Source organism: Embiotoca jacksoni, unplaced genomic scaffold (assembly GCF_022577435.1).
Source record: "Embiotoca jacksoni isolate LCO1_2020_lvr unplaced genomic scaffold, fEmbJac1.0.p SCAF_26, whole genome shotgun sequence".
NCBI lineage: Eukaryota > Metazoa > Chordata > Actinopteri > Embiotocidae > Embiotoca > Embiotoca jacksoni.
The window spans coordinates 4,484,793-4,512,444 of NW_027185377.1; the positions used below are offsets into that span (position 1 = coordinate 4,484,793).

General features: G+C 44.7%; 1 protein-coding gene across 3 annotated transcripts; it reads left to right on the forward strand.

Annotated features, from left to right (window-relative positions):
• Positions 1-690: 690 nt before the first annotated feature.
• On the forward strand, positions 691-20,616 carry cdc42ep4b (CDC42 effector protein (Rho GTPase binding) 4b). Of its 3 annotated transcripts, none has more exons than XM_069160214.1 (2): positions 691-873; positions 16,403-20,616. In XM_069160214.1, the coding sequence occupies exon 2, from the start codon at positions 16,599-16,601 to the stop codon at positions 17,646-17,648; it is 1,050 nt and encodes a 349-aa protein (XP_069016315.1). In that variant the 5' UTR covers positions 691-873; positions 16,403-16,598; the 3' UTR covers positions 17,649-20,616. The 3 variants fall into 3 exon arrangements, with proteins under 3 accessions (XP_069016315.1, XP_069016316.1, XP_069016317.1); XM_069160215.1 differs by lacking the exon at positions 691-873 and adding an exon at positions 3,094-6,105; XM_069160216.1 differs by lacking the exon at positions 691-873 and adding an exon at positions 15,359-15,686.
• The last annotated feature ends 7,036 nt before the right edge of the window (positions 20,617-27,652 follow it).

The following is a 27,652-nucleotide window of genomic DNA, read 5'->3' on the forward strand; positions in this document are numbered from 1 at the left end:
ACGACCCATCAGATTTATCTGGTCCCTGAAGATAAAACTGGATTTAAAGTAGTTTAAACTACCTCCACCCGCAGCAGCCTCAACTGCACCATGCTGCTTACACACTGATGCTTCCGTTTTAATACTCTAACGGTCTCAAGATAAAATAACTACTACTTTTACTTAAATACTGTCATTACAATTTGCTGATACTTTTAGGTACTTTTACCAGTTTTCATGAAGGACTTTTTACTTGTCGTGAAGTATTCTTACATTAGTCATACTTTTACTTAAGAAAAGGATCAGAATACTTTTTTTTATACCACAGCTGGCGACATCAGGCAGACTAGAAAACCTGTTAAATTGTCATTTAGCTGTTTTATTTTGGCAGATTTTGCTACTTCGCGCAATGTTAAGCAAAGTGTAAGTTTGTATTTGAGCCCATTGACCTACAACTAACAACGAAGCAAATGTAAAAATGTGGAACTATTCCTTTACCAATTTTTATTTTTTTTTTATTTTTTTTTTTTTTTATTTTTTTTTTTAAAGTTTCCTGCTGGTGGGTTTTTCTCTGGACTGCTTGAAGACGCAAGTTCAAGTTCTGCCTATTGTTCCGTGTTCTGTGGATAAATGGGACTCTGCCTCTTTAAACCGCGGCGGGAGGTGGTGCTCTCCGGCACACGAGCGGAGGGGGAGGGCCCCTTTGTGCGCCACAAGAAGATGCAAACTAAACGGACATTGGAGCACCAGCACACGGGGACCGTCCTGCCGTAACTCCCCCGCTAAAGGACACTAAAGTAGACCTGCGGTGACTCAAGTCTTCGTCCGCGTTCACGGAAAGTTCAGTGGAATAATATCCCGAAACTTCCCCTCCGGGCGGGACCGCATAGAGAGGTAACATTTCTTCATGTGGTTTACTTTGTTGTTTTGAAGTTGACGGAGCTGTAATGTTTGGTTGTATTTCAACGTGTTTCGGTTTGTTCCGCTCGCGACGACTTTTAAGTGATTTTTTTTTTTTTTTTTTTTTTTTTGGGAGGGGTGGGTGGGTGGGGGGGGGGGTGGGGGCACGTGTGTGTTTCATTTAGGTGCTTTTAAGACGACTCCGCGGGGGTCCGAGAACAGACGTAGGTCGAAGTCGAAAAGTAGAAATCTGCATCTCATTTGAATGTCAAATCTGCTCGCGGACAATCATGCGCCTTGGCAGTCTCCTCGAGCTCCCGGCTGTCCCATATGGAGCGACAACAATGAGCCCTCTGGCGTCATCCGTGTCCTCCGTCGGCCCGGCCGAGATTCAAAAGTAAAAGGCAAACTTATAAACATGATTACAGGGAACGAGGAACATCTTCTTAGGGCAAAACGTTTTGCTTTAAAGTTCATACTTTGTTACAAAATACTTTGGGAATCCTGGCTTGACTGATGTGGACCTACGTTTTTTTTTTGTTTTTGTTTACTGAAGAACATTTGCGATTAGAAATAATACTTTAGAAGTGTGTATTCAGCTTGGATCATGGCCGGCAGAGTTTGGCAGAGCTCCTCCAAGTTTTTTTTTATTTTATTTTTTTTATTTTTTTTTATTTTCTATTGAAGTGTATTACTGAGATTACTGAGTTGATAACATTTTGGCACAGAACTCCCCTTTTTTTTTTCTCCTTTTTTTTTTTTTTTACAAGAAAGCCTGCTTTGTATTATTTATTATGAAGTTCCATAATTATCTGTTCACACGGCAAGGCCAAAACCACAGTAAGAAGACGAAAGGAGTCTTAGCTGGGGTTAAATAACAATGAAAGCAAAGTGTTTCCCATCAGGGATCCTCGTGAGGATTGTGTGTCCACAAACCTCAACAACATTTCAAATGGCTAATAACTTGAATATTAACCTTGTACATACCCAATAGTTGAATCTAGGTTGCGGAGTCTGAAATAAATGTCCCAAATAACTATTCTCAGCCACGGGCCAGGATATGATTTAATCAGAGCGTGGGGCGGATGGACCAATGAGCATCAGCTCCTTTCGCTGAGGGTTACGTAACATTAATACTCTGCAGTGGGATCACGGTAAAGTGCAGTGAGATCTCTGTGAACCCACCCAGAGCTCAACAAACCAAACGGCTACTTTCACCACAAAGTTGTGCGCCTTCCCGCCGCTTCAGCGAGTTTTTCCTGTTTGTGTTTACCCTTGCCTCTCACGGTCGGCCTGGCTGATAAAACCGGGGTAATTTTCTCCGCCACAGTGCCTGTATACCTGCCCAGCCTCATTCATCATGCTCTAATCGAGCTCTGTGTAGCGTGCTCGGCTTTAACTGCGCTGACCATAAAGTGTGCGGGTCTGTTTTATAACGTTCGGTTTCATTATCCCTCGCTCCTTGTCAGTAATCAACCCTTCATTCTTGTTAAACCGTCAGTCTGGACAATAGCAGGAGAACATTTTGACGAATGGGCTTGGCTTTGGTGTTGTCTTTCAACAACGGTTGCCCTCTGACCCCCTCCCACACACGCACACAAGCGCACACCGCCGCCACACCACCACAACCCGACAGCAGCCCCTAAGTTCAGCCAGGATTTGTGGTTTTGCCTGATGAATCATTTACCCTCTCCGTATCGGTAACTTTGTGATAATGAGGCGGTTGGAAAAGCAACGCCAAGGTCGGACCCGGCGTGATCACCGCCCTGCCAGTAATGCCACATTTCCCAGCGTCCTCTCTCTTTTCTCAGTCGGTGTTTTTTTTTCCTGTGACAACAGTGCTGCATTACTGCGCACACTTTAGACCTTTCAGCTCCTTAGTGTACGGTTTGTCCAGAGCTGCCAGGCAGATATCTCTCCATCAAGACCCATTGTGTGCACTGCAGAGTCAGGGGAGAGGAGGAGGAGGAGGAGGAGTGTGTGTGTGTGTGTGTGTGTGTGCGCGCACGTCTTCGTCTGCGTCATCTCTGACTGTGCTTTTTTTTTTTTTTTTTTTTTTGCCGTAGAGGCTCGGAGTTTGTCCTGGAGGACAGCGGTGCTGCGTTGTGAGGAAGCTGGCTATTTTCCCGACTCTGACTGCGCTGAGGTCATTACAGTTTTATATTGGAAGGAGGGTGGGCGGGGGTGGGCGGTGGGGGGTTGGGGACGGGCTCACGTGCCCTCATGAAAAAAAAAAGTGACTTCGGGCAGTTTCTCATGCAGTTAGTAAAAAAAAAAGGGAGGGCAACTAATTTCCTCGTTGGTGTTTTATTTGCGTCTGGACTCCATATATCGCGGCGGTTTAATGTACGGGGAGAAACATCTCTCTTTTGTTTATGTGAGGGAAGAAATGTAAATTGACTAAGTGGAGTCAGATGTGATAACTCGGAGTACGTTGCGCGTTTTCGTTGCTTCCCATGCTTCGGGAAATGCCTACGGAAATTGTTTGCCCATCCACCTTTTATCCCAATCTCTGCAGGAGACCAACAGTTAACGATGGGAGAACGTCTTGACATTTGGTCCTCTGGGCATGTTGCAATAACAAAACAAATGGTTTTATATAGATTTGTTAAAATAATGGTTTATAAAAAGTTGATAATGTTGTCTTAGTTGGTGCAGAGAGAAGATCAAAATGTTATTTTTGGATTCCAATTTGAAAGAAAACACAAACTCTGAAAAACTGTGTAAGCCTCCTGATTTCTGTGAATAATTAATCACCACAAGTGATGGATGTGGAAATTGTTAAGCTGTTCAGACTGTAGAACACTGAGTCTTGTGTTGAGCTCCCCGAGGAGAGTTGTTTTGTCTCCGACAATTACAGGATTCACCCCGCCTGCAAAGGAAGCTGTGAGTTCTTTGGACTTGAAAGAGAAATCATGCTGAGGATGTTTGGGTTCATCTTTGAGCAGACGACATCGAAGCAAAATCCAACATTACGTCAATGTCCTCAGGCTTTTTGAAAAATAAATGAAACTTGGAACTTCAAACAGGAAAATCACATTAACTAGAAGGGCATTAATCAGTATCTGTAAAAACAGAAAGTCTCTGTGTGAAAAAGCCATCAATTAATCCTGAGGTCCCCAACCTCAGTGACTTGTGGTCTGTAAAAACAAATATTTATCCTGGGAACCTCTCGCGTGTTGTCGAATATGTTTGGTCAATGACCACGCCGGCCAAAGAGTGATATACTTTTTGCTTTGTATTATTTGAGAAGGTTTTAGAGCTGAAATTCTAAGAAGAAGAAGAAAAAAAAAAAAAGAAATCAAAAGATTTGTGGAAAACTGAAAACAACAAAACATAATTTGGCGTTTTACTGTACTGTTGATCATCTTTCTGTTTTCCCTAGAAAGTTTTCTTGGGTATTAAATATAAATTTGGTTGAGTAAAGAGGTCAACACTGTCAGTTGTCTTTTGAGCCCAAGCCCCCATGGAAATCCATCAGCACTAAGGTTACTTTGAGAGAAACATGAGCTAATTCTGGCACACTGAGACCAGAGGCCTTTTACCGTCCCATTTCACACTAATATATCATGGCTGCTCCCAGAAACGGGGGCTACTTTCTCTCTTCGAAACAGTCCGCATGCACCCGACACTCAATCGCTCAGATCCGTCCCCGTTTCGGTTGCTGTCGCCGTAACATGACCGGCGTGACTAAAAATAACCAGTTCAACCGGAATTGTTTTTCCGCGCGTGGCGATGCTGCTAAACACTTTACATCAACAATTAAACAACAATTTAAATGCGATGACTCATAAAGTGATACTTTACGATAACATAGTGATCAGTTATATCCTGCGTGTTTGTTGCCCAACGCTGTCACTCTTGAAACACCCTGCTGTTGTTTATGTTCCAAACTATTTTGTTTAGGGCTGTAAAACCGGTTTGGGTAATTATCAAGGCAGAGGTAAAAAAAAAAAAAAAACAGCTCCGGGGAGGCTCGGTGAGTTGATCCCACGTTGTAAAAGTTTTGAGAACATCGTCTGTGGTTTCAGTTCAGTACAAGAACACCGCAGGACAACAGCATCTATCATCGGGCGACACACCTGTCCAACTCGCATCTTCTGAAATCCTCTCTTGCCTCATCACATGGCAACACAGCGATGACACATGCTCCAAAATATGCTTGTGTGACCACACAAGCGTATTTTGGAGCATGTGTTCCAAACTTTGCCTCCCAAAGCTCTCCAAAGAAAAACCTATTGATCCCAGCAACTGCAGGGGTTTCCTGTTCAATCAAAATTCTTTAGAAAGCTGCAACTTACACTGATAAAAAGTGTTCTTATCCGAGTCGTCCTTCACGGAGACCCAGTCTTGTGAAATTGTATCATTGCGTAACAGTCATATGAGAGTATAACTCAGGTTGACAAATATTAGAATTACCCTTTTGTTTAAAAAAAAACAAAAAAAAACATCTATCTTAGAAAACCTGAATTCTTTCTCTAACGACCAAATTTCTCATGTCCCCTTGTAATACTACTCATTAGAAAACTTCTCGTTGCGAATGCATTAAATTCCAGCAGTTGAAACACACGTAACAGATTACTCAGCTGCAATGTGGAAAAACACCAGCCTACTTTTCTTGGCTGCGTATTAAAATCCAGCATCTAAGTGCAGTCTGTCCAGCATCAGCTGTCAGCTGGAGCAACACCAACGAATGCAGGCCTCAGTGGAATACACAGTCAATCATTAACCATGTATGATTGCAGTCAGTCCCTCCTCCTCCTCCTCCTCCTCCCCCACCCTTGCACTGACACAATATTGCTTTTAATATCAGGATTTGGTTGTGCAATATATGTTGACTCAACAGCGTCTGTGTCACACTATCGAAAACAGACGTAACTGATGGTGTGCAGCTGGCAGCTCTGGTCCGGGCTTTGGCCTTTTTTTTACAGTCCAGTGAGCCCTCATTGTTTCCTGCCTCTATGCAGACACAGAAACAGGTGGTTTCTCCCTCAAGCGCACTGAACAGACAAAGAAGGGCTGTTGATGTAACTGTGGTCACCTCTGTGCCCGCGAGATTCCAAGTTCATGCCAGGAAACCAGTTCAGGAGATGGGAACAGTCACATGAACCTTTTGTGGGGTCTTATCGCGGTTGCGTGATGATCCTGTGAGAGAACTGCCGGTTTCCTTTTTTTAGTAAAAGACGCGCGCATCTTCCTGCCCGAGCCTCGAGAGGACATTTTCAGGTCAGCGATCGTGTGCTTTGAATGGACTGTGGAGAAGTTACAATACTTTAATAGATAAGGATCGAAAGCCTTTGTCCTTGTATCAAATGGATCACAATAAATAGGGGAAGTCTATTATGTGGGTCACCTTTAAGCCCCGGGGTGTGTGTGTGTGTGTGTGTGTGTGTGAGAATCTCTTTTCCTTTACACGTACATGCAGGTGCTTTGGGTGTGCCAGTAGGGTTTGGTTAGCGCCTTCCTCTAAACTGTTTTTTTGTTCTTTCTCATCCATTGTATTTTATGTGACATTGCTGGCTGCTACATATAGCCAGCCATTGATGGACTTTGGATTTATTGTTCACACACATCATCGCAACTAATTGCCACAACCTTTACCCGAATCTCAGCTATAACCTAATTCTAACGTTAACCCGAAAGCCAAGTCTTCAAAATGACCTTTAGAGTTGTGAAGACCGGCCGGAACAGAAATGGTGCTCAACCAGATTTGTCCACGTAATGATAGAAAGACAACACACACACACACACACACACACACACACACACACACACACACACACACACACACACAGAGAACACAACACAACTGAAGATTAAAACTTCATGCCCTCACTTTCCACGAAATCAAAGTCGCTGTTTGATTGCCAAATGAAAGTAGTGTGCCCTGTCTTTATGAAAACCAAATCAAAGAAAGATGAATCACGGTGAGATGACAGTGGTGACACATCAAAGTCTTTCCTGACATAATCAGGTGGTGATTCATAAAAGCTCTCAGGATATTTCCTCATCTGGCCAACAGATCTTTTCAGAAAGGTTTTAGAGACGTTTTTGACTTTATAATATTAAAGGAGCACCCTGTGTAAGATTTAATGACATCTAGTGGTGGGGTTGCCGTCGGGTACCAACTGAAAAGCACCTTCCTCCCCCTCCAAGTCTGGTTTGTCCCTTCTGGGCTACGGTAGAAACACGGCGCCCTCCACGGAAGAGGACCTGCTCCCTCTGTGGTTATGAATGGGTCAATCTAAAGTCACGAAAACAGAACAATTCTTAATTTCAGCTCTTTATACACTAATAAAAACACAATTATGACTATTATATTCTATTTCTGCCGATGGAGCCGACTAAATCCTAAACACTAGCTCTTTCAGATATGTTCCCAAAACTCAAAGCTTACGCCCGACACGCAGCACGGCGCCGAAAGATTTATAATTTATAATGAAATGAGCAGGAAATGAACCGGTGCTCGAATTGAATCGGTTGTCGGTTGACAGGACATCGTCCGTCCGGTGAACTGACTCGTGCGTTAAGCACCGGTCTTTCAGCTCCGTGACGTAAACTTAACCGCAGCGCTCCGACTCGGCCCGCGACGACGCTGTTACACGCACACCGATGAACTCTGTAATGGAGTTGTGTGCTCAGTTGGACATTCCTGTAGAGTCACTCTCGAGAGGACTTAAACACATGTTCACTCACAGCGAGGATGTCCTCCCCACACACGTCTTTCCAGCTCGTCGGCTGTCCTCCTTTTTAATCCGGTCCGAGCGACCGTGTTTTTGCGCGTTCTCTTTTTGTCAGCGAGGGTTTTGCTGGCTGCCGTCGGCGTCATTAAAGCTGCCACCGTGGGGGTTTATGAACTCATCTTGTTCGTCGGGGGGGCTGTCTGCCTGAGGCCTTTATAGCCGGGTTGTGTGTTTGCCTTGAGCAGAGAGGCTGCTGATAAAAAACAAAAAGGGCTAGGAGCCGTTGAGAAGTTGACACTGAAAAGCCTCCTGCTGATTCTCTCTCTCCCCCCCCCCCCCCCCCCCCCCCCCCCCCCCCAAAAAAAAAAAAAAAAAAGTTTGTCCTGTTTGTCACACTGGCACCGGGTTATCTTTCTGCTGATTTGGCATATTTTGTTTCCCCGAGGTCTCATTGTGAACAACTTGTTCGTGCTTCTGTCCCTCTCTTTCTTTGGAAGAATTGCAGCCAATATGGCCCCTCAACTATTTGAACTTACTAACTATAATGCGAGCCAAATGTGACTTTGGCGTTCTCAGAGCATCATGTATTCCCCCTCTGTCTGTTATACAACAACCCTCAGTAGAAATTCTGCTTTGTTTTATCGTCCAGCAGCTATTGGACGGTTAATTCAACCAATTGGCTCAGATCCTGACCTCTGGTACCGGACGTGATTGCAGTCTATTTGTCAGAAACTGATGGGGAGGATTTTGGTGGTTAATTAGACATGCATGGAGAGAGAGAGACACACACACACACACACACACACACACACACACACACACACTCTCTCTCACACTCAGAGTATTGTACAATCCCTTCACTGTAAGCGTAATGAGGGTTTGGGTACATTTCATGCGGGACACGGTGAAAGAACGTCTGTCACTGTGCTGGCATGATTGACTGAATCCTGCGCGGTGACACCCTCCCCCTCCCCCCACCCCCCCTTCCCTGAGGAGGTGTTTCTCTTCAGTGCCTCCATCTGTGCCTCCCCCCCCCCCCCCCCCCCCCCCCCCCCCCGAGGTAATATTGCTCCGCGTGGGAAAGGTTGCGCCCCCCCCCCTCTCATTTTCACTTTGCAATAATATTCATACACCGAGAGGAGGGGCATTTTGTCCCCAAAACAAACTCTCAGGAGGCTGGTTTTTATAATCAAGGAACATATTCATTAACTATCTGTTTGGTCTTTTTTTTTTCCCCTGCCGAGATTCCTCTCTTCCCTCTCTGGCCGGAGACCAGCATGGCAGCCCACCCAGCATTTGCCGCTTTGTCCAACAAGGCAGGAGTTACCGCTTTCTAAAAGGCCAGCTTGACTGGAAACACAGAGGAAGCTTGTCCCATGCGTCTGGATATCAGGATTTGGAAAGATTAAAAAAAACACACAAAAAAAACAATATCGCTCAACATCGTCACGTGGGGGTTGTGTTTCAGGGTGTGCTGGGGTTTATAACAGGAGTGTGTGTGCAACACACCAAAAGGAATAGAAGATGGATTTTTAGAGCCGGAGAGAGAGCTGGGTGTTGGGAGCTGTGGGAGGCCGGGTAGCTTGTGTTTTTTTTTTTTTTTTTTTTTTTTTTGGATGGACGGAGGTGTGGCATTCGCCGTCCCGCTGTCCTGTCCCACCGTGCGGCGGGCCGGCCCAGGCATGCCGGTTTTATTTGCGCACGTTGAAAACGCTGCTCTTAATCCGCCTGCGGTTTTGTTTTTGCCTGGGTGGCAATGGGGCCCTGGAGGCTTGAACACTACACTACACAAAACACACAGACACACACACACACACACACACACACACACACACACACACACACACACACACAGAGGGCCTGTATTACTTGGGCAGCAGTCGTGCTGATGTAGGTGTATTTTTGTGGCTCAGCTCTGAGCTCCCAAAACTTTTTTTTTTTTTTAATTTTTTTTTTTTACATGAACCTAATGAGTGTTCACCGTGTTGTCAATCTTCTGCAGATCAAGCACTTCATGTTCCAGAGTGATCAGAACATCTCACCTCTGACTTCTGTCCAAGTCCGGTCTGTCTCGGGTTTGTTTTTTTGTATCACCACCATCTCTAGACCTAATTACATTGGCCAGTGCTGTAGTTGAATATTTACAAAGGGTTCAGCATAACATTTTTTTCTTCCCGCCTGGCCCACTTAGTCAGCAGGTCAGCGTTTCACTGGCTCCTTTTTTTTTTTTTTAACAATGATTTTGGTGATTTATTATACGGAATATGTGAACAGCGAGCTTCCTTTTATATTCGGCTGTTTATCATACGAGAACAGAATTTATGATCGTAATATTTCAGCGAGTACGCATAATCTGAAAACTAAATTCTTGTGTCAAGAACTGCTTAGAGATGGAGTGTTTCCCGCAGGTTGAAAATGTACTTGCGGCGGTGGGTGGTGCAGCATGTGGTCAATGTTCACGCAGAGACTGATGCAATTTCAAGGGGGGAGAGTGTAACCCGTGTCACATTCTGCTGCTACAATGCGCAGATGTCCCCTAAACGCCTCACGCGCAGGGCACAGAGAAGCATCAAGCCAAGCATGATGTGCGGAAAATATCAGCGCTTCTGTTTTCCGCCCCGGCGTGTTGTTGCTTCCACCAAAGCAGAAAGTCTCTCTTTCAGTCACGTAGCCCGAAAACGATGACATCATCTAAAACACGCTCACACGACAGGCAGCCTCTGATTTGGCCGTCACTGGCCCAAATGAGCCGGCGGCTGAACAATCCACTTGCCCCGCGTGAAGTTTTACTGGCCCCCGGGCCATCGGTTATGTCCACCCCTGTTTTGAGCGGTTACCCTTTTTTAATTAGTTTGTGTAACTGTAAATTATTTTTTTTGGGGGATATATTATTGAGGGCAAACCGATGCTGCAGAAACTTCATGGGACTTCATGAGGCTTTAGGGTGCAGGAGTTATTTTGAGAGGTCACGTGAGGACAAGCCTGAACATTTTGCATGAAGCGGACCCCGAGGAGATTTCATTTTTTTTTTTTAATCAAACGAGGTTTTGTTTATGCTCGACCAATACCGTTGGACACACATTTAAGGCCAAACAAGCAGCCATTGTCCAATTCAAAGCCCTATTAAGAATTTATAAATAAATCTTAACTCAAGACCCAGTTATTACCTTTGCCAGGAGCTTTCAACCGTAAAAGTCTTTGGGAGCGTTTCCCTCTCTTGAACGCTGGACCGTAGAGAGCTGCCGTTTCATGCATGTTGCAGACGACGGGGGGGGGGGGGGGGGGGGGGGGGTTAAGTGAGAGGGTTCACCTGAGCAGAGTGTGCAAGGAGGCAGGACGCGACGCAAGAAGTTCGCTGTGGAAATTGCGGTGTTGTTTCCAAGTAACACAGTCTTCCGTTGTCTCCCGTTTACTGCGGGATCGTTCTTTTGTGAAAGCAGAAGCGCCGCCCGGGTGAAACGCGTCCTCGGCGCGTTGAGGACGTCGTCTTCTGTTTCTTCACCGTTCGCGGCCTCCTTCCTGTTCACGATATTTCTGCCACTTGTCATACGGGGTTTCGCCTTCGAGCTGCGTGGCTGAGACATGAAAGTGAGACAGGAAGAACCGGTTACTTCTGCAGCAGCAAGCGATGAAGCACGACGAGGGAGCAGAGGGTATTGTCGACTGTCCGCATTTTGCCAATGACAGGCCAACACGCCATTGTGTGTAAACGCCTCAAAAAGGCCTCGTGTCACCGTCTCATTATAAAATATCAGTCACTGGTTTTCGACCTCCCTCTGAGTCACCTCCGAGGTGTTTCCGGGTGTGTTCAGGTGAAGCACGGCTCGGTCAGCGTGCTCTGCGCTGACTCGCTCTTAATCTATTATCTATGTGGCGCGTTGAGGAAAGTAAGCAGATTCGGTCGGAGGAAACGTCGAGGCGCATGGGCAAAAAAAAAAAAAAAAGCGCCGTGAACTCCGACGGAGGTTCTTGCTAATGAGCTCGCATCAAGGCCACGAGCTCCGTGTGGGGAGCGATCCGTGCATTGTTGATGAGGTCTCCTCTAATTCCTATAGGTTTATCACATTTCTAGCGTATTTGATGATATTAGAAGCGAGAGAAACGCAAACAATGTTCAGGATTTGATTTTTTTTTTTTGGGGGGGGGGGATCTTTATGACCGTTTATCACCGTGTTCTGTTTGAAAGTGTTTGACGACGCTGCCGACGAACAGACTCGTGCTGTCGTTTCCGTGCCTCCTGACCCTCCTGGGCCTCCCTCCTCACCCGCACCGTGGGAATCAGATGTTGGAGCTGGAGGTCAGAGCCCCGGCGAAGCGGAGAGCAAATGAAATTTTGACGGATCTTCTTTGTCAGAGTTGAGAACTTTCCATTGTTATGCGGCCCCCATTGATTAATTGATCAGCGCCGTCATAGACGGCGTTGGCTAACTTGTGTATTTTTTTTTTAATTTGCATATCAATGTTTGCTGACAATAGGATTGAACAATGGGGGAGAGATTCTGTGTGGTTCAAGGTTAAACAAAGCAGAGGGTTTTCTCACTGCTCAGACGGCACCGTCTCTGTTGAACATTATACGCTTGGAACAGAGACACGGGGGGATTTAAAGCAGGACCGGGCAATAGTTTTATTTGAAGAAACTTACTTTTATAGCACGAAAAGCAACAAAAGTGACCACTTCAATTTCTCCTTGCCTAAATGAAATTCAATGAAATATGCCATCAAAAAGTTACGGTGGAAAACCAAGGTGAGAGTTGCAGGCCTGGCAAAGCTGGTGTACTATTTACAGACTTCATGTGACACGATTATTTTTGTGATTATTAACAGAATTTAAAATTGGGGTAAATGTGTTGGAACTATATTACGCTGCTTTGGAGAGAGCAGATACACAAGCTCACCATGGTCTTATTTAGAAAATGTGGAAGTAAATTGTTCTTATTACATCCTGTGGATATAAAGTGCTAATAGACAATAGTTGGCTTCCTGTAACTGTTGTGTAATTACCCTTTACCTGACTCCTTGTAACTTCTGCGCGGAGGCTTCCACCTTGTGAATAACTTATTGACTCTCGCTGTCTGACTCTTTAAAAAATTCAGAAGCAGCCGGAGATAAAAACAGAAACTCCTTCAGCCGGCGCGCGCCCATTGGTTCAACTCTCGACGGCAGCCGCGCTGCGATTGGACGGGCAGCCGGAGGAGAGAAAGTGTCACGGGACGGCCGAGGACTTCAGGGCGCCCGTGATCCCGGGGATTACGAGCGAGAGCCTGAAACGCTGTTCGAGCACGTTGGTTGTTGTGATGTCATTCTGCCCACATCGGAGTCTGCCGTCGACACAAGATGCGCTTAATCATTCATGGCCCCGTCACCACTTGTCTCGGTTTGAGCCGGAGTCATGTGGCACCGCGAGTGCTCGGTTACATAAAGGCTCCGTCACAGGCTGGCACCACGACTGAGGCAATACGCCTCGACTAAAGCAAACCGGATAATATTACAATTTATGTGCTTGTGTGATGCTCCGACACAAACATTTCCAGCTGTACGTGCGTGCTTTTTTTTTTTGCGTCCGCTTTTGGCAGCTTGCGTAACGGCGGTTGTGACCCGCTCTGCAAAAAGACGGCCGAAACGGAATCCAGCCCCGAGCCGGACTTTCGAGCGCGAGGTGTGGAGCGTACCGGGTCAGACTGGAATCACCGGTTGTTGGTTTCGGCACCAATGTATGAGCTCAGCTCGGCTGCGACGTTGTTTTATATCCGCTTCGACGTATAGACCCCTGCAGAACAAACTTTTATTTATTTATGAATAGACGAAAGTCTGAGACTAAAATCTAGCAGCGATCACGGCAATAAAAATGAAAGAAAAACGACAAGTTTCAAGGGTTGAGATATTAAATCGTCACATGGAAGCTGAAAACCAAACAAATACATATCCAAGCTCATCTATAATAAAAGAAAAGCTCCCCAAAATATCAACTCTACAAACTTTTTCAAATTTCTTGAATATGACTAACCCGACAATCTAATTCGTTTTTTTGTGATAACGATTAATGAAAACAACCTAAGCCTTTCCTTCCGAGATAACAGTAAAGATTCGAGGACAACGTGGACAGACTTCCCAAAAACAACCGAAAGAAAAGAGGTTTTTTTGTTGTTGTTGTTTATGTGAAAGAACATTTAACAGAGCCAAAGTTTTATATGCAGAACATTAAAGCGCTCTCTGGAATGGCACTTTTTTTTGAAACAGCAGAGTGCACATGACTGCCATTTTCCATGATTTATCTTTTAGAAAGTACTGAAAGGCTAAAACGGAGTATGACAGGACTGCTGGCAGGCTGTACTTCATCTTTTGTCATGGCTACATTAATGGGGTCTTGATGATCCCCGGGGGAGGGAGGGAGGGGTTGGGAAGAGAGGGGGGGGGGCAGGGCTCTCTGAAACTATCCCCCATCAAACACCGAGGCGCTCCCAAAAGGCATAAAACGGGCCATTTCCTAGAGGGACTCCAGGTGTGAGGCTCGCACCTTTTGATATTCGAGAACATCTTTTGTGCCGAGGTTGAGCGTCTTCCAGCGACGCGTCACATCAAAAGCATTCCCCTTCAGCCGCAGCGCTGTGGAGATGGTCTTATTGCTCTGCATGTGGCCACCAGGAAGGGTTATATCCATCTGAATGAGCTGATCTCCATGTAGGGGATCTTTCCCAACCCTCCCGCTCTCCCGCTCTCTCGCTCTCTCGCTGCGTCTCCGGGCCGGCTTAAGAGACAGGAAGCCCGCTCGGTGGCCGGCGCTCGGCTCTCTGACGTTGCCATAGAGAAATTTTAAAAAGTTGGGGGCAGCGGGGAGGAACGCCATCGGTTGATGAGCTGTCTGCAGCGGTCACTCTCACATTCAGCAGCCCCCTTTGTGCCGCAGATACTAATTGGCTACTTCACAACGCATGAAGTAACAAAGAGGTTTACCTAATGATAGATAATACTGCATTCATTCAAGCACAGGGCCTCTGCTCTGAGGGAATTCGGCGGTATTTGTTTTGCTTTATGCTTTAATCCTGTAATAATTTATATAATATAATATTATATAATCCAAATTTGGCATCCAGTTGCTGTTTAAATAGCTTTCGCAACAGTAAGCTCCTTTCGGTTGCCACATATTAAGACTGTCAACTAAAATAGCTGTTACAGCAGAGCTGGGAAATAAGCCTTTCAAGTACTATTGTTAAAACATTTGCTGTTTGTTTGGCCTTTTTCGCGAGTACAATGCGTCTCCTCCCTTTTTAGCACCGGAGCTGCTGAAGGAATCTTAAATGAAGTCGTTGAGTGGAGCAGATACCCCCCAAAAAAAACCAACCCCTGGCAGTGGACAGAGTTCAGTTTGTCTTTGGGGATGATCTGTCTTTTGAAAGAGCGGCGGACAAAAAACAGCACGGGCTTTTATCATGTATCAAACCCCCCCCTCCCCGCCCCTCCCCGTTCCCTCTCGTGGCACAGTCGGCTTTTCCGATTGAATGGGTTCTTGTCAGAGATGCAAATGTTTTCACGGGTGACGTTGGTTCTGAATATTGTTGAGTGAAGCCCCCCATTCATTCATGAAGGGACATGCAATCCAGGCCCGGGAGCGTAGGCTCGGGCTCCGGTTTGAAAACACTGGGAATGACGGTAGTTGCTGTCTGGCTAAAACAATGGAAACCCTTGTTAATGTGAGCGACACACGGCGCTCGTGGACTGCGGCGACGCAAGTGGGCGTTTTAAACTTCGTTCCCACTCGATTCCGTTTCAGGACGATGTTTCGAGGCCGGACTCGCTGGTTCCTTAAGGACGGTTTGGTCGAAGTGTTAAAAGGCGCCGTATTAATCAGCTTACCGAGTCGCAGACAACTCGGTGCACAAGACCGACCTGCGTGAAAACAAGAACCGCCCCGCTTTCTTAAATCTTTTTTTTTTTTTATCTGGCCGCCACCGGAGCTGATGTAGGTGACAGATAAAACGAGAGGGGACAAAATATTCTGCTCAAATGAGACCGACGCCAAAATTAAGAGAGAAAAGCACGATGTGTCAAGTGTTGGAAACATGTTATCTGGAGACGATAGGAGGGTGAGAACAGACCGTAGCCGATGTGGAGTTTCTGAGCGTTACTGTAAGTCGATCCGTGCTGAAGGAACGCTGTTCCACTTCGTTCTTTTTTTTCTTTTCTTTTCTTTTCTTTTCCTTCTTCGTTCTTTTATTCCTGCCAGCTTAAACTGCTCCGGCTCCCAGTATCCTGTGTCTTGCTGGTTATGTAACAGTCGGGGGCCTAAATGGGAACTAAAGCACAGCAGTGATAGCAGACACTGCAGCCTGTGAAAAACTGAACGCCACAGCAGCCTATCAGAGTTTTTTTTTTGTTTTTTTTTTTGAATGAGCCAGAATAAATAAATGTATCAGAAGAATTGATTTGAATGGGACTGCAGACCCCAATGGGGTTATTATTGCTGGTTTTAAAGTGAGGTGACAGCGCTGTGAACTTTGTACCAGAAAGACTTCTTTTTTTTTTTAAACATTACATAACACCCTCACAGACGTCTGCACATAAAAGCTTTCAGCTAGTTTGGAAACCACTCGAGCGAGCGTTCGCTTCGAAGCCCCGGCAATAAAAGTTTCCAGGCTTGATGGAGATCAGGACGGAGCGAGATGGGCAACGATGGGAGACGAGAAACGAATAGACAGCTCATTAGAGAAGCGTTCCAAAGCGGGATGTTTAATTTTCGCCAGAATTAAATGGCGTCGGTTATTAATCGCAACGTTTCCGCGTTGCGCGGCGAGGTTTGGTTTATAGGCCGGCGTGGCGTTAATGCTCTCTGTTCTTCTTCACAGGCTGATTCAACCGCGAGATGAAACCTGAGCTGAAGGACCAGAATGGCTGCACACATTAAACACCTGTGGATTTAACCTGCTCTGACAACCTCTAGCCCACAATTGCCGAAGAGCTTTGGAAGGAAACTCCCCTGAACGCCCGCAGATCCTCCGTTTGATTCCCGGCCCGCGGAGCGTGACCTCAGAGACTGCCGTCATGCCTATTCTCAAGCAGCTGGTGAACAACTCCAACCAATCAAAGCGGCGGTCCCGGGCCGACCTGACCGCCGAGATGATCAGCGCCCCGTTGGGGGACTTCCGTCACACCATGCACGTGGGCCGAGGGGGCGACGCCTTCGGGGACACCTCATTTCTCAGCACCCGGTCGGGGGAGCCCCCCCGAGAGCCGGACGCGAAGCAGGCCTCGCCGGGCCCCAAACCGGGACTGCTGTCCCGCACCTTCAGAGGCAGCAAGCGATCGCAGTCGGTAAACCGGGGGGACAAGTACGAGTACACCGCGACGGCGCCCTCCACCGGCCCGTCCCAGTACGTGAAAAACGCCATATCCCTGCCGTACCTGAACGACGAGGGCACGAACCGGGGCGGCCAGCTGCCGAAGAGCGTCTCCTCGAGCCCCATGAAGAAGCCGACGGGAACGGAAAGCAAGCCGGCGAACGGCGCGGCAGCGGCGATGGCGACGCTCGACGCCGAGTTCGACGAGCGGCATTTCGGCGAGCTCGCCGACCTGCCCCCGTCCATGCCGAGGGGAGGCGGGATGAAGCACGCGGAGTCCATGATGTCCTTCCACATCGACCTGGGGCCCTCCATGCTCGGGGACATCTTGAGCGTGATGGAGAAGAAGGGCTGGGAGGAGGACGACCTCGGCTACGAGGAAGGCAAGGGCAGCGAGGGCCACGGGTCGCCCTCCCTCATCCCCCACATAGACGACGAAGACGACGACGACGACGACGACGCCGACGCCGCCGACGCCGCGGAGGAGCCGGCCCCCGCCAGGCCGCCGCGCAGCATGCACCAGCACAAGGCCGCGGTCGATCCCTACTCCCCCGAGCTGCACACCAGGAACAACCACCACCACCACAACACGGACAGCTGCTCCGTGTCCAGCTCCGGTTCGGTCGCGGAGGACAAACCCCAGTACCACATCCACGACGGCGACACGGACAGCGCGAAGTACAGCTCGCCTCGCGGGGAGGACGACAGAGATTTTACCTTCATGGACGAGGACGACGACGAGATTCGAGTGTAGATCATCCGGCCGTTGCCGCAGACTCGAACGACACTAAAGGAGGAGAACCGGTTTCTTCGGGGGGGCGAGCCGGGGACGGCGGACATCTGGTTTAAGCCCCGTGTAGATCCGTGCGCTCTCTACACAGACTCGTGGAACATCTGCACACTTTGTTCAACACCATAAATAAAACCAATTAAGCCTTTCTTTTTCTTTTTCCACTGTGCTGCAGCGAGGACCTGAACGAGACGCACGCAAAGAATGCAGACAGACCGGCTCCCGAAGGGCCACGCTAGAAATCATCGCTACTGCTAAATTCTCTTATTTTCTGACGACGCTGGCTCCTTAAGAAGTAACAGGCGACCGTGAGATTGGATAATGTGAATGTGTTGTCCAGATTCTGGACGAGGGGAAAAAAAAAAAAAAGGTGAAACTCGGGATAGATTGTGTGGGAGTGATCTTTGGGAGTTTCATTTGCCAATTCCACCGTTTTGGCATCAAGACACCTAAAGTAGTTTTTTTTTTTTTTTTTTTACTTTTGTCAACGTTTGAGTTTACTTCATTGTTTGTTACATACAGTATCTGCAAGTTGGTCCGCACCAGCCTGTTGTGTTTGAGTTTGGTAGATTTTTGATAAAGTTACTGCTGTCTTCTCTTTGCCAAGATCTGCATTTCTTAAATTCACAGGCAGCTGTGATATTTAAGGGATGGATCCCTCTTCGGGTGCGCTGGCGAGTCTTAAACGGAAACGTCCGAGAAGTTGGCCCCCCGGGAGGCGCTCCCTGTCACCGCTGTCGCGGGCCAACTTCGACCAATCAGATCGTCGTTTTCCAACGAACAGTTAACTTCTCGCCGTCATCACAGGACGCTGGTTCGGACGAGAACATATCTTGAGAGCCTGCCAAGAATTCTCGCGGGATTTCGCGGCGACCGCCATCTTCTTCGCGAAGAAGTCGGCCGCGTGACGTTTAAGCACAGCAGCGTCACTCCTGTTCTCAAAGGCTTCTGTTACAGTCAGTGACATTTTTTTTTCTTTTTTTTTTTTCTTCAATCTGGGGAAACAATGTGAATTGTTAAAGAGGCCTTTTTGTATTTGTTGTGTGTCCTGTACTTAAAAAAAAAAAAACAAGACGAGTGGTGATAAATATGTGTATGTCTGTGTTCACGCCTCTAATTGTCTCGAGGTCGGGAGGATGAGCGAGGTCGGTAGAGACGTGGAAGAAACGTTGAAAGGAAGTCGCCGCGGTAGAAAAGTCTGTTTCCTGTCAAATTACAGTCACCCGGAAACAACCCCGTCTGTCCGGACGCGTGTCCGGGCTCGTCTCTGCGGGGCAGCGAAAAGGGCGTGGCGACACGCACAAAGTGTTATTAGAGCCACAGCTACTTAATAGATGGGCGTCGGGTATGTCTCGGAGCGGCCAGAGTACGCTTCCCCAAAGGTGATTACGTCCGCCTCCCCGACACGACACGACCCAAATCACACGGCGGGAACAGATTATTAAATCAACCAATCGTACGGCCTTTCCCAGTCTACACATTAAATGCTCCAGCTCATCGGCCAGTTTGGAGCTGCTCCAGGAACAGCAGGATCAGGGGCCGACAGGTGGGCTGTTTCTCTTTCGGCTTTTTCCTTTTTTTTTTTGGTCATTAGTTGGCTTTACGATTCGGGCTCGCTCCGTCGGCTCCTCCAGGTGACTTTCAGTTATCAATTAGGCAAAAACAGGTGTTCGTTTTTCTTTCTTATATCCATGATTAATGTCTGACTTTCTTTTCTTTTTTTAAATTATCATTATTATTTTGTGTTAGAAAACTAATCACCACATTTGACAAAAATGGAGAGTTTAAAGTTCCCGGGGTGGTACTAATGCAGGGGGGGGTGGGGGGGGTGTACATACTGTAGAATCAGGATGCTGTGCCGTTCGGCCTCGAGTTGTTGTTGTTGTTGTTGTTGTTATGTCTCGGAGCGACGTCGACACGAGCAGGTTGCAAGAAGTTCTGAAAATTACAAGCGATCTGGAGGAAATTGCCAAGTATGTGTTTGCTGTGATCGGGGGAACGTCAGCAGAACGTTGGATTGTGTGTCGTTTTCTACTTCTGTACAGGTTGTGCGTTCTGAGTTGACTTCTTTCATTATTTTTCATGTATGTGGGCCAAATCTGAGGACGTCTTCTGGCGATCCCGTCGCTGAACCGTGCGGTCTGCGGGTCGTTTTGGGCCGATGCAATCCCTCACGTTCATCACTAGGAAATGGACACTTAAGAAAAAAAAAAAAAAAATCAAGAGCACTCCTTTTCTGCTGTTAATTTTAATCAAGTCATGTAAATATAATTAGTGCCATAGATGATTACAGTAAACACTCTTTTTGTTGTTGTTGTTGTTGTTCTGTTTTTGTTTTTCATCAGCAGTGAGACTACGCAGTACGAGCCAGACTGGCGGCGCGTTTGCGGTTCAATCGTATTTGCGAGTTTTAACATGTTGCACCAATCTGCCAAACCCAGATTCTTGGGGTTCGAATTTGTAAGAGGTAAATAGAGAATTATGGGAAAAGTATACTGAATTAAGCTGAAGCACTCTCTTGTAATTGTCTGGGCTCTCGGGCGTGTGTTGCGTTTGTCTGTGGGGAAACTCCGAAGCAGGCCGGAATAAACCACGTACAAAAGAATTTGTAAATACTGTCCGCCCCGGGTCTGCTTGAAAGTTTTCCATTCCCTGACCAAAAAAAAAAAAAAAAAAAAAAGACAAAAGATAAGAACTGCGAAAAGCAACTGGCTCAAAAGTTCAGCCGTAGAATGTTTTCCTTTCCTTTCTCTCCTATTCAGCGGCTGTAGCGTTACGCCAAGTATCTCCTGTTTTCTTTTTGTTTTTTCTTCCTCCTCCTCCTCCTCATTCTGGTTTTACAGTACATTAATATATTTACCTCTTTCACTTTTCCTTTCTTTGAAATAACAGCTATATTTTTCAATAAAAGAGAAAGCTGGTAATCTTTAAACCGAGGCTTAGCTGTGTTTTGTTTCTCCTCCGGGCGTCTCCTTCTCAAACTCCCTTCGCAAAGTTTAGTTCGGGGTCCCGCTTCCCGTTGAAGGTCGTTGAAACGTGACCTTGAGGGACGACCTTTCTGCTGAAAGAGTTTCAAGTCACGTCCACGGTTTCATAACTCGCTCGGAGTGGGTTATTACGGCACCTTGTTTTGAACAGATTTTTGTTTTTTTTGCGTCACGGGCAGGATGAGTCTCGCGAGTTAATTAGTACCCTCCAGCCCGGCATCGATTCCAACAGGCTTATACAACTCCAAGATCCTTAAAACAACTCTGGTGTATAACTCGTTTGGTGACATTCGGTGAACTCTAGAAATAATCAGTAATTAAGAAATACTTTTTTTTTTTTTATATATAGGCTGAAACTCATTGTGACTGAAGAAGGTGAAGAAACACACACTTTCAATAGTGTCCTAATTAATAAAGAGCGAAGTAAATGAACAACGCAGACGGAATACATTCTGCTTTCTTTCTTTTTTCCGAAGCATAAATCCAGTTTCTGCAGTTGATGGCGCATCTGGATATGTAATACTGTGCAGTGTCATCTCCCATTACTCCCAGACTTAACTTGCGTGCCTCACGCGTGTCTCACGTCGGGCGCGTCGAGCCGTCCGGAGTCATAAAGAGGATCGTGCTCTCGGGACTTCAAAACGGGAGCCTGAAGTGTTGGAATAAGCAGTTTTGTTTTGGATCCTCTCCTAAAAGTTTTGATGACCTGAATGTTTCCTCTACTGCTGTGCTGAAAGTCCAGTGGCGGGATTATTGCAAGTTTAATTCAAACGGATATCTTTCTCTTTCTGCTTGGTAAGCTCTCCGTTATGCTGTCCTATACAATGAGAAAAGATGACCAATATTTTGGAAGGAAAAAAAAAAAAATAAACATGTTTATGTGCTCACGGATAGATGTGCTACTATTGCCCTCTAGTGTTATTTCTACGTAAATGCAAGTTCAATTCCTGGAATATTTTTCTGCACATCAAACTTACAGGTAAGGGGGTTTGTCTTTTTAGGGCCCGAGCACCGAACGGTGCGAAAGCCCTATTGTTCTTCGAATGATTATTATTGTTGTTATTATTATTATTATTATTATTATTATTATTCTCCTCCGAGAAGAACTGCATTTTTGGAGGCGTTCTCATGTTCAAAAACCAGGCAAGAAAATGCAATCCTCCACAGACAGAGTTCCAAGCCCCCTCATCGAACCGAGTACTTCCTGATTGTGAGATGACAACGCCAGCAACTGCAAAAATTGTGCTGCCTTTATTGCATGTTTGTATGACTTTTAAACAATTTATTGCTAAAAGCACTGTGGTGCAGTGGTTAGCGTTGATGCCTCCCAGTCGCAAGGTTCCAGATTTGATTCTTGCCCTTGACTGTAGTCTGAAGTATTTTTTAATTTTTTTTTGGCCGAAAAAAAAAACGTCATACGACGTATGACTTTTTGGTGATTTTTTTTTTAGATGAAGAAAAAGTCATACTATAGTATGATATTTTGGATGACATACTGTAGTCTGAAGTATTTTTAATTTTTTTGGACAAAAAAAAAAAAACGTCATACTATAGTATGACTTTTTGGGGATTTTTTTGGATGAAGATAAAGTCATACTATAGTATGACGTTTTGGACGACATAGTGTGGTATGGCTTTTTCTTCATATTTTAGACAACGTACTGTAGTTTTAAGTATTTAAAAAAAAAATTGGGCCAAAAAAACCCATCATACATCTCAGTCTAAAGGTCCTGGGTTCGATACCAGCCTGGTACTTTCTAGGTGGAATTTGCGTGTTCCTATGCTGTGCCTTTTTTATGATATTTCGGACGATATTTTATTTTATGACTTTTTTTTTATCACATTTTGGAGCATAAGTTCAACTGATGTTCACATGAAACTATTCTCCACTTCGGCTTTCAAAATTCTCGTTTGAATATTTGCTACTTCCACCAAAATCTGCAGGGTTAGGGTTAGGGGTTATGGTTAGGGTTAAATTGTGAAAAAAAAATAGTCATATTTTGGACGAAATGCCATAGGATGAATATTTTTGTGCTATTTCTGACGACATTCGATAAGTATGACTTTCGTCCATTTTATGGAAGCCACCACAGTGGCGCAGCTGTCAGCATTGTCGTCTTGCAGTCTGAAGGTACCAGGTTTGATTCCTGCCCGGGGCTTTCCACATGGATTTTGCATGTTCCTGCAAAACTAATAACTTAAACGTAAAGTTTGTCATCCACAATATGGACAACTATCTTATTCATGTAGTCCTTAATGTAAAAGAAAAAATATTCAAGCAAGGGCATGCAATCCTATCCCCATCGAACCCAGAATGTCCTGATTGTGAGATGACAACGCTGGCATGGAACCATGGAAGATCAATCCATGGTGTAGTGGTTAGCATCATTGCCTTCCAGTCAGAAGGTTCCAGGTTCAAGACTCTCCCTGGAAAGGATGACATTAACATCCTTGATTAAAAGCCAAGAATCAAACCTGGAACCTTCTGACTGGGAAGCAACAATGTTAGCATCTTCAACTGCACCATTGTGCAGTGCTATCTTCCTTAAAATGTTTAAAAGTTATATAAGTTTTATAAGTCAGACAAACAATGCAATAAAGGCAGCACAACTTTGCAGTTGTTGGCGTTGTCATCTCACAATCAGGAAGTACTTGGTTCGATGAGGGGGCTTGGAACTCTGTCTGTGGAGGATTGTACGTTCTTGCTTGGAGTGCGACTCTTTGTTACATTTACGACAACATGCATGATCACATGCATGACATTTCTTTTACATTATGGATTACATGCATGATAACATGCATAAGTTAGTCATCCATATTAAGGATGACATATTTTACTTTTAGGTTATTACTTATGAAAAAAAAAGTAATTTTCGATTGACTTTTTTCACATTTTGGACGACATTAAAGAAGTATGACTTGTTTGTGCTATTTCTGATGACATGGTACAAGTATGACTTCCATTCAAGTTATGTTAGGCAACACAATGGTGCAGTTGTCAGTGTTGTCATCTCAGTCTAAAGGTCCTGGGTTCAATACCAGCCTGGTACATTCTATGTGGAATTTGCATGTTCCTATGGCTTGCCGCTTTTGTGATATTTCAGACGACATACTATTTTTATGACTTTTTTTTTATCACATTTCGGGCGACATGGCTTTTTTTTTTTTTCACATTTTGGACCATAAGTTTAACTGATGCTCACATGGAACCCTTCTCCACTTCGGCTTTCAAAGGTCTCGTCTGAATATTTGCTACTACCACGAGGATCTGCAGGGTAAGGGTTAGGGTTATGAACTGTTTTTCACATTTTGGACGACATGTTCTAAGATTACTTTTTTGAAGTAGTCTTAAGTATTTTAATTTTTTTTTGGCAGGGAAAAAAAACGTCATACTATAGTATGACTTTTTGGTGATTTTTTTTTTGGATGAAGAAAAAGTCATACTATAGTATGACGTTTTAGACGACATACTACAATGACATAGACAATGACATTAAAACACTTAAGACCACAGTGTTTTTAATTTTTTTTGGCCAAAAAACCCGTCATACTATGAGGGTTTTGTGGGTTTTTTTGGATGAAGAAAAAGTCATACTATAGTATGACGTTTTGGACGACATACAATAGTACGGCGTATGGCTTTTTCTTCATATTTTAGACGACATACTGTCGTCTTAAGTGCCAACAGGCACTATTAGAAAACTATTATGACAACATTAAGTAGATATTGACATTTTTTAATATATTGCTCTTTAAGTTTTCTGCATTTTGATTTCTTTGAAATGTTAAAAGTTTGAATAAAAAAATAAATAAATGCAGTTTGCCTCACTTTTGCTGCTTTGTATTTTGTAAATTGTATTCACACTGTCTATTTATATCCAGTAGATGGAGCCAGTGGTTCGTGTACTCCAGCTATAGCACACAGATTAATAATTAATTTTGACCTGTTTTGTCTGAACCCGGTGTTTCACCTTTTTGACTGCTGAAACATTAAACTTCCTTGGTGTGATCACTGTAATTAACCTATAAAAGCGTCAGAAATGACTGTTTGGAAGATTATTGTTTCAGCTGTTATTCCGACATCACCATAATTCTCACAAATCTTCGCTGTGCTAACTTTACATGACCTGGAAAGTCCTCGTGAAAACAGCCACGTTCTCACGGTGGAGAACAAACCGCTGCAACAGTTTTTAATTGTGTTGGCATTCCTGAAGTTATTTTCTCAAATGACCGTTTCTGCTTTTCTTGGAGCAAAATAGTTGACGTGCAAATAAAAGCCTTTTTTTTATTTTATTTTTTTTCCCACCTCAGCCACTTATTATGAGGTAACTGTTTCAATGTGAGATGAAGTCATTTTGAATGATTGGGTTTTTCCTGTAATAATCCACACATCGCATTTCTTGGCAGAAATATGTGTACACATACATACTGTTTACACCATAATATTTTTCCATAAGCAGTCACACGTGTAATATGAAACAGCTGCGAAGAATTTCACAGCAACCACGAGCTGTTTAATGGGGAAAAAAAATGATGATGCTGTGAAATGTTTGATATAAATTCTACTATTCATATCTGTAGTTCAATGGAATTTTGTACACATTTGATACTTACTGTAGATTTTGCATGGATTATCAGTTGATGACATAAACCAATTTAAAATTCTTTAAATGGTCCTTTTTTTCAAATATTTTACAAACAGTAAATACAGTGTAGTTGTCATTATATGCATCAGCACATTTTGTGAGTTTCTCTTTTTAAAATATACATGTTAAAAGTTGAATTTAACGTGAATTTGGGACTTGGTGTGTTATAATTTCAGAGGGTTAGGATCACAACGTTTCTTGAGTGAAGGAGCTCTTACGTGGAGTCCTTCAATGCAGCATCCCTTAAATGTACCTTTGAACAAACATTGAAAATGTTTCCGGACTTACTTACAACCTTCTCCTCCATTGTTTAGTCTAAACAGACATCTGTTCCTTGTAATCCACCATTTCATTCATTAATGAGACAAAATGTTATGCACAAGCAAGCAGGGGGAATGGGAGTTGTGTATACCTTACATGATGTACATACAAAGCAGTAGAAAAAAATATATATAACGCATAGGATGTACAAGCTTGAATAACTGGACTTCATTAAGTTTTGGTCATTCATCTTTGGCTCATGCTGTTCTTTCCTGCACATGCAATGTTTTCTCTACTGTTCTATATGTGAACGCTGAGAAAAACAAACTGTCACTGAGGGGTCTGCAGCTTTCCACATGTACCTCAAACACCTAAATATTTAGTTTGAGTCAAGCTGAGCTAGTCTGAGCCAGTCAATTAATCTTTTCAAATGAGAGCGGGGTCAAACAAACCAAGATGGGTGCATAATGAAGCCAGCCCCTTAATGTCTGTGAGTTGTGATTGAGCTTAGTACAAAGGACATGCAAACAATGTCTTATGATGCTTTACAGTGGGGAACACAGCTGCAGTTGTCCCTTTTGCTTGGCAAAATGTTTCATTATTTCAACACTACAAATATTTGACACTGAAACATTTCTGTTCAGCTTTCGTGTTGATTTTGAAAGCTGTATAAATTACCCATCAAGCCCAGGTCCAAAGTCTAGTACTCATAAATTATAATTAATGAGTCTGGCAGGTGTTTTTTTTTTTGTTGTTGTTGTTTTTTCAATACCAGTCATTTTTAGCTGAGCAGAGCACATTTAAGTGAAGGGATAACAGCCGCACATTAAGGGCTTTCAATGGAGCACTCTGGAATAACAGAAGTTCGGAAATGGGCCCCTTGTGTAGGTTTGAGTGCTTGGATGAAGCTTCCCCCCCCCCCCCCCCCCCCGGTTCTCTTGAGCAGGCTTCAAGCTCTGGGAACCCTCAAACCAAAACAAAAAAAAACTAGGCGAGGATATTTTCAACCTCGGTGCAAGTTTGTCCAGGTGGCACAATTAACCTTCCAGTTTTTATTTTTTCTGCATTCTTTTAATAACAGGATTGAGCTGATGCTTAACATTTTCATGTTTTAAAGAAAAATCATCAATAATTACAGACATCCAATCTGTGTCATTCATTTTAGTAATCAACCAGATATCTGCCCATACATCTCTTCTATTGATATAAAGCTCATTTCAAACTAACAAACATGATTCAATGTTTTAACAGCAATTATGTCTTGCTATCGAGTCAACTTGTGCCAAGGAGGTGACAGAGAAGCTGACAGCTTCTTTGCTTTGACTAACTCCAAAGAGCATAGGAAGCATTTGACTTCTGCGGCCTTGAATCCTGGTCTGCTTCGGAATGCGTCGGGTAGTGCTCGATGTGATTAAAATAATGGCACTTGGTGTTGTGGTGCGTGCCGGCATGCCGAATATAAAAGCTGGATGTAGCCTCTGTTTAAATAAACATTACAGTGTAAAGTCTATTGTGTCTAACACGTTTACAGGGAATTTGAGGAAAGGAAGTACTTCCTCTGGGCTTCAAATGTAATGTATTGTTCGTAGTCGTAAGTTTTGTTTTGGAGTGATTTTTTTTTTTTTCTTTTTCTTTTTGGGAGGGCTTAACTTTAGGATCAGTGACTTTATAAAATACAATGCTATGCTAAAGGAGAAAGAAAGTCATAGTAAAAGAGATAACTGATTACACAACGCACACAGAATGAAAGGTTGCAGAGTCCTGACATGCCATAGCTTCCCAACGCCACTCACATCCTGTCTGTTACTGAAAAACAGACGCACAATTCCTCTCGGTTTCCTCCGAGTGTTTCCTGCTGTCAGTTGAAGAGTCCAGGCCGACACCCTTTTCTTCAACCCTCTGGGATTTAACCTCTTACAGGGTGGAGAGGGTGAGCTTCCTTCCCCGTGAGAAGGCTTGGAGGAGGAAGGACCCTGGGTGGTGGTGGTGGTGGTTGGAGGGGGAGCATACGGCTGGCTCCATCATTGCAACGGGAGGAGGTGGCAGAGAAGAGGCCGAGATGTTTTCCAGAAAA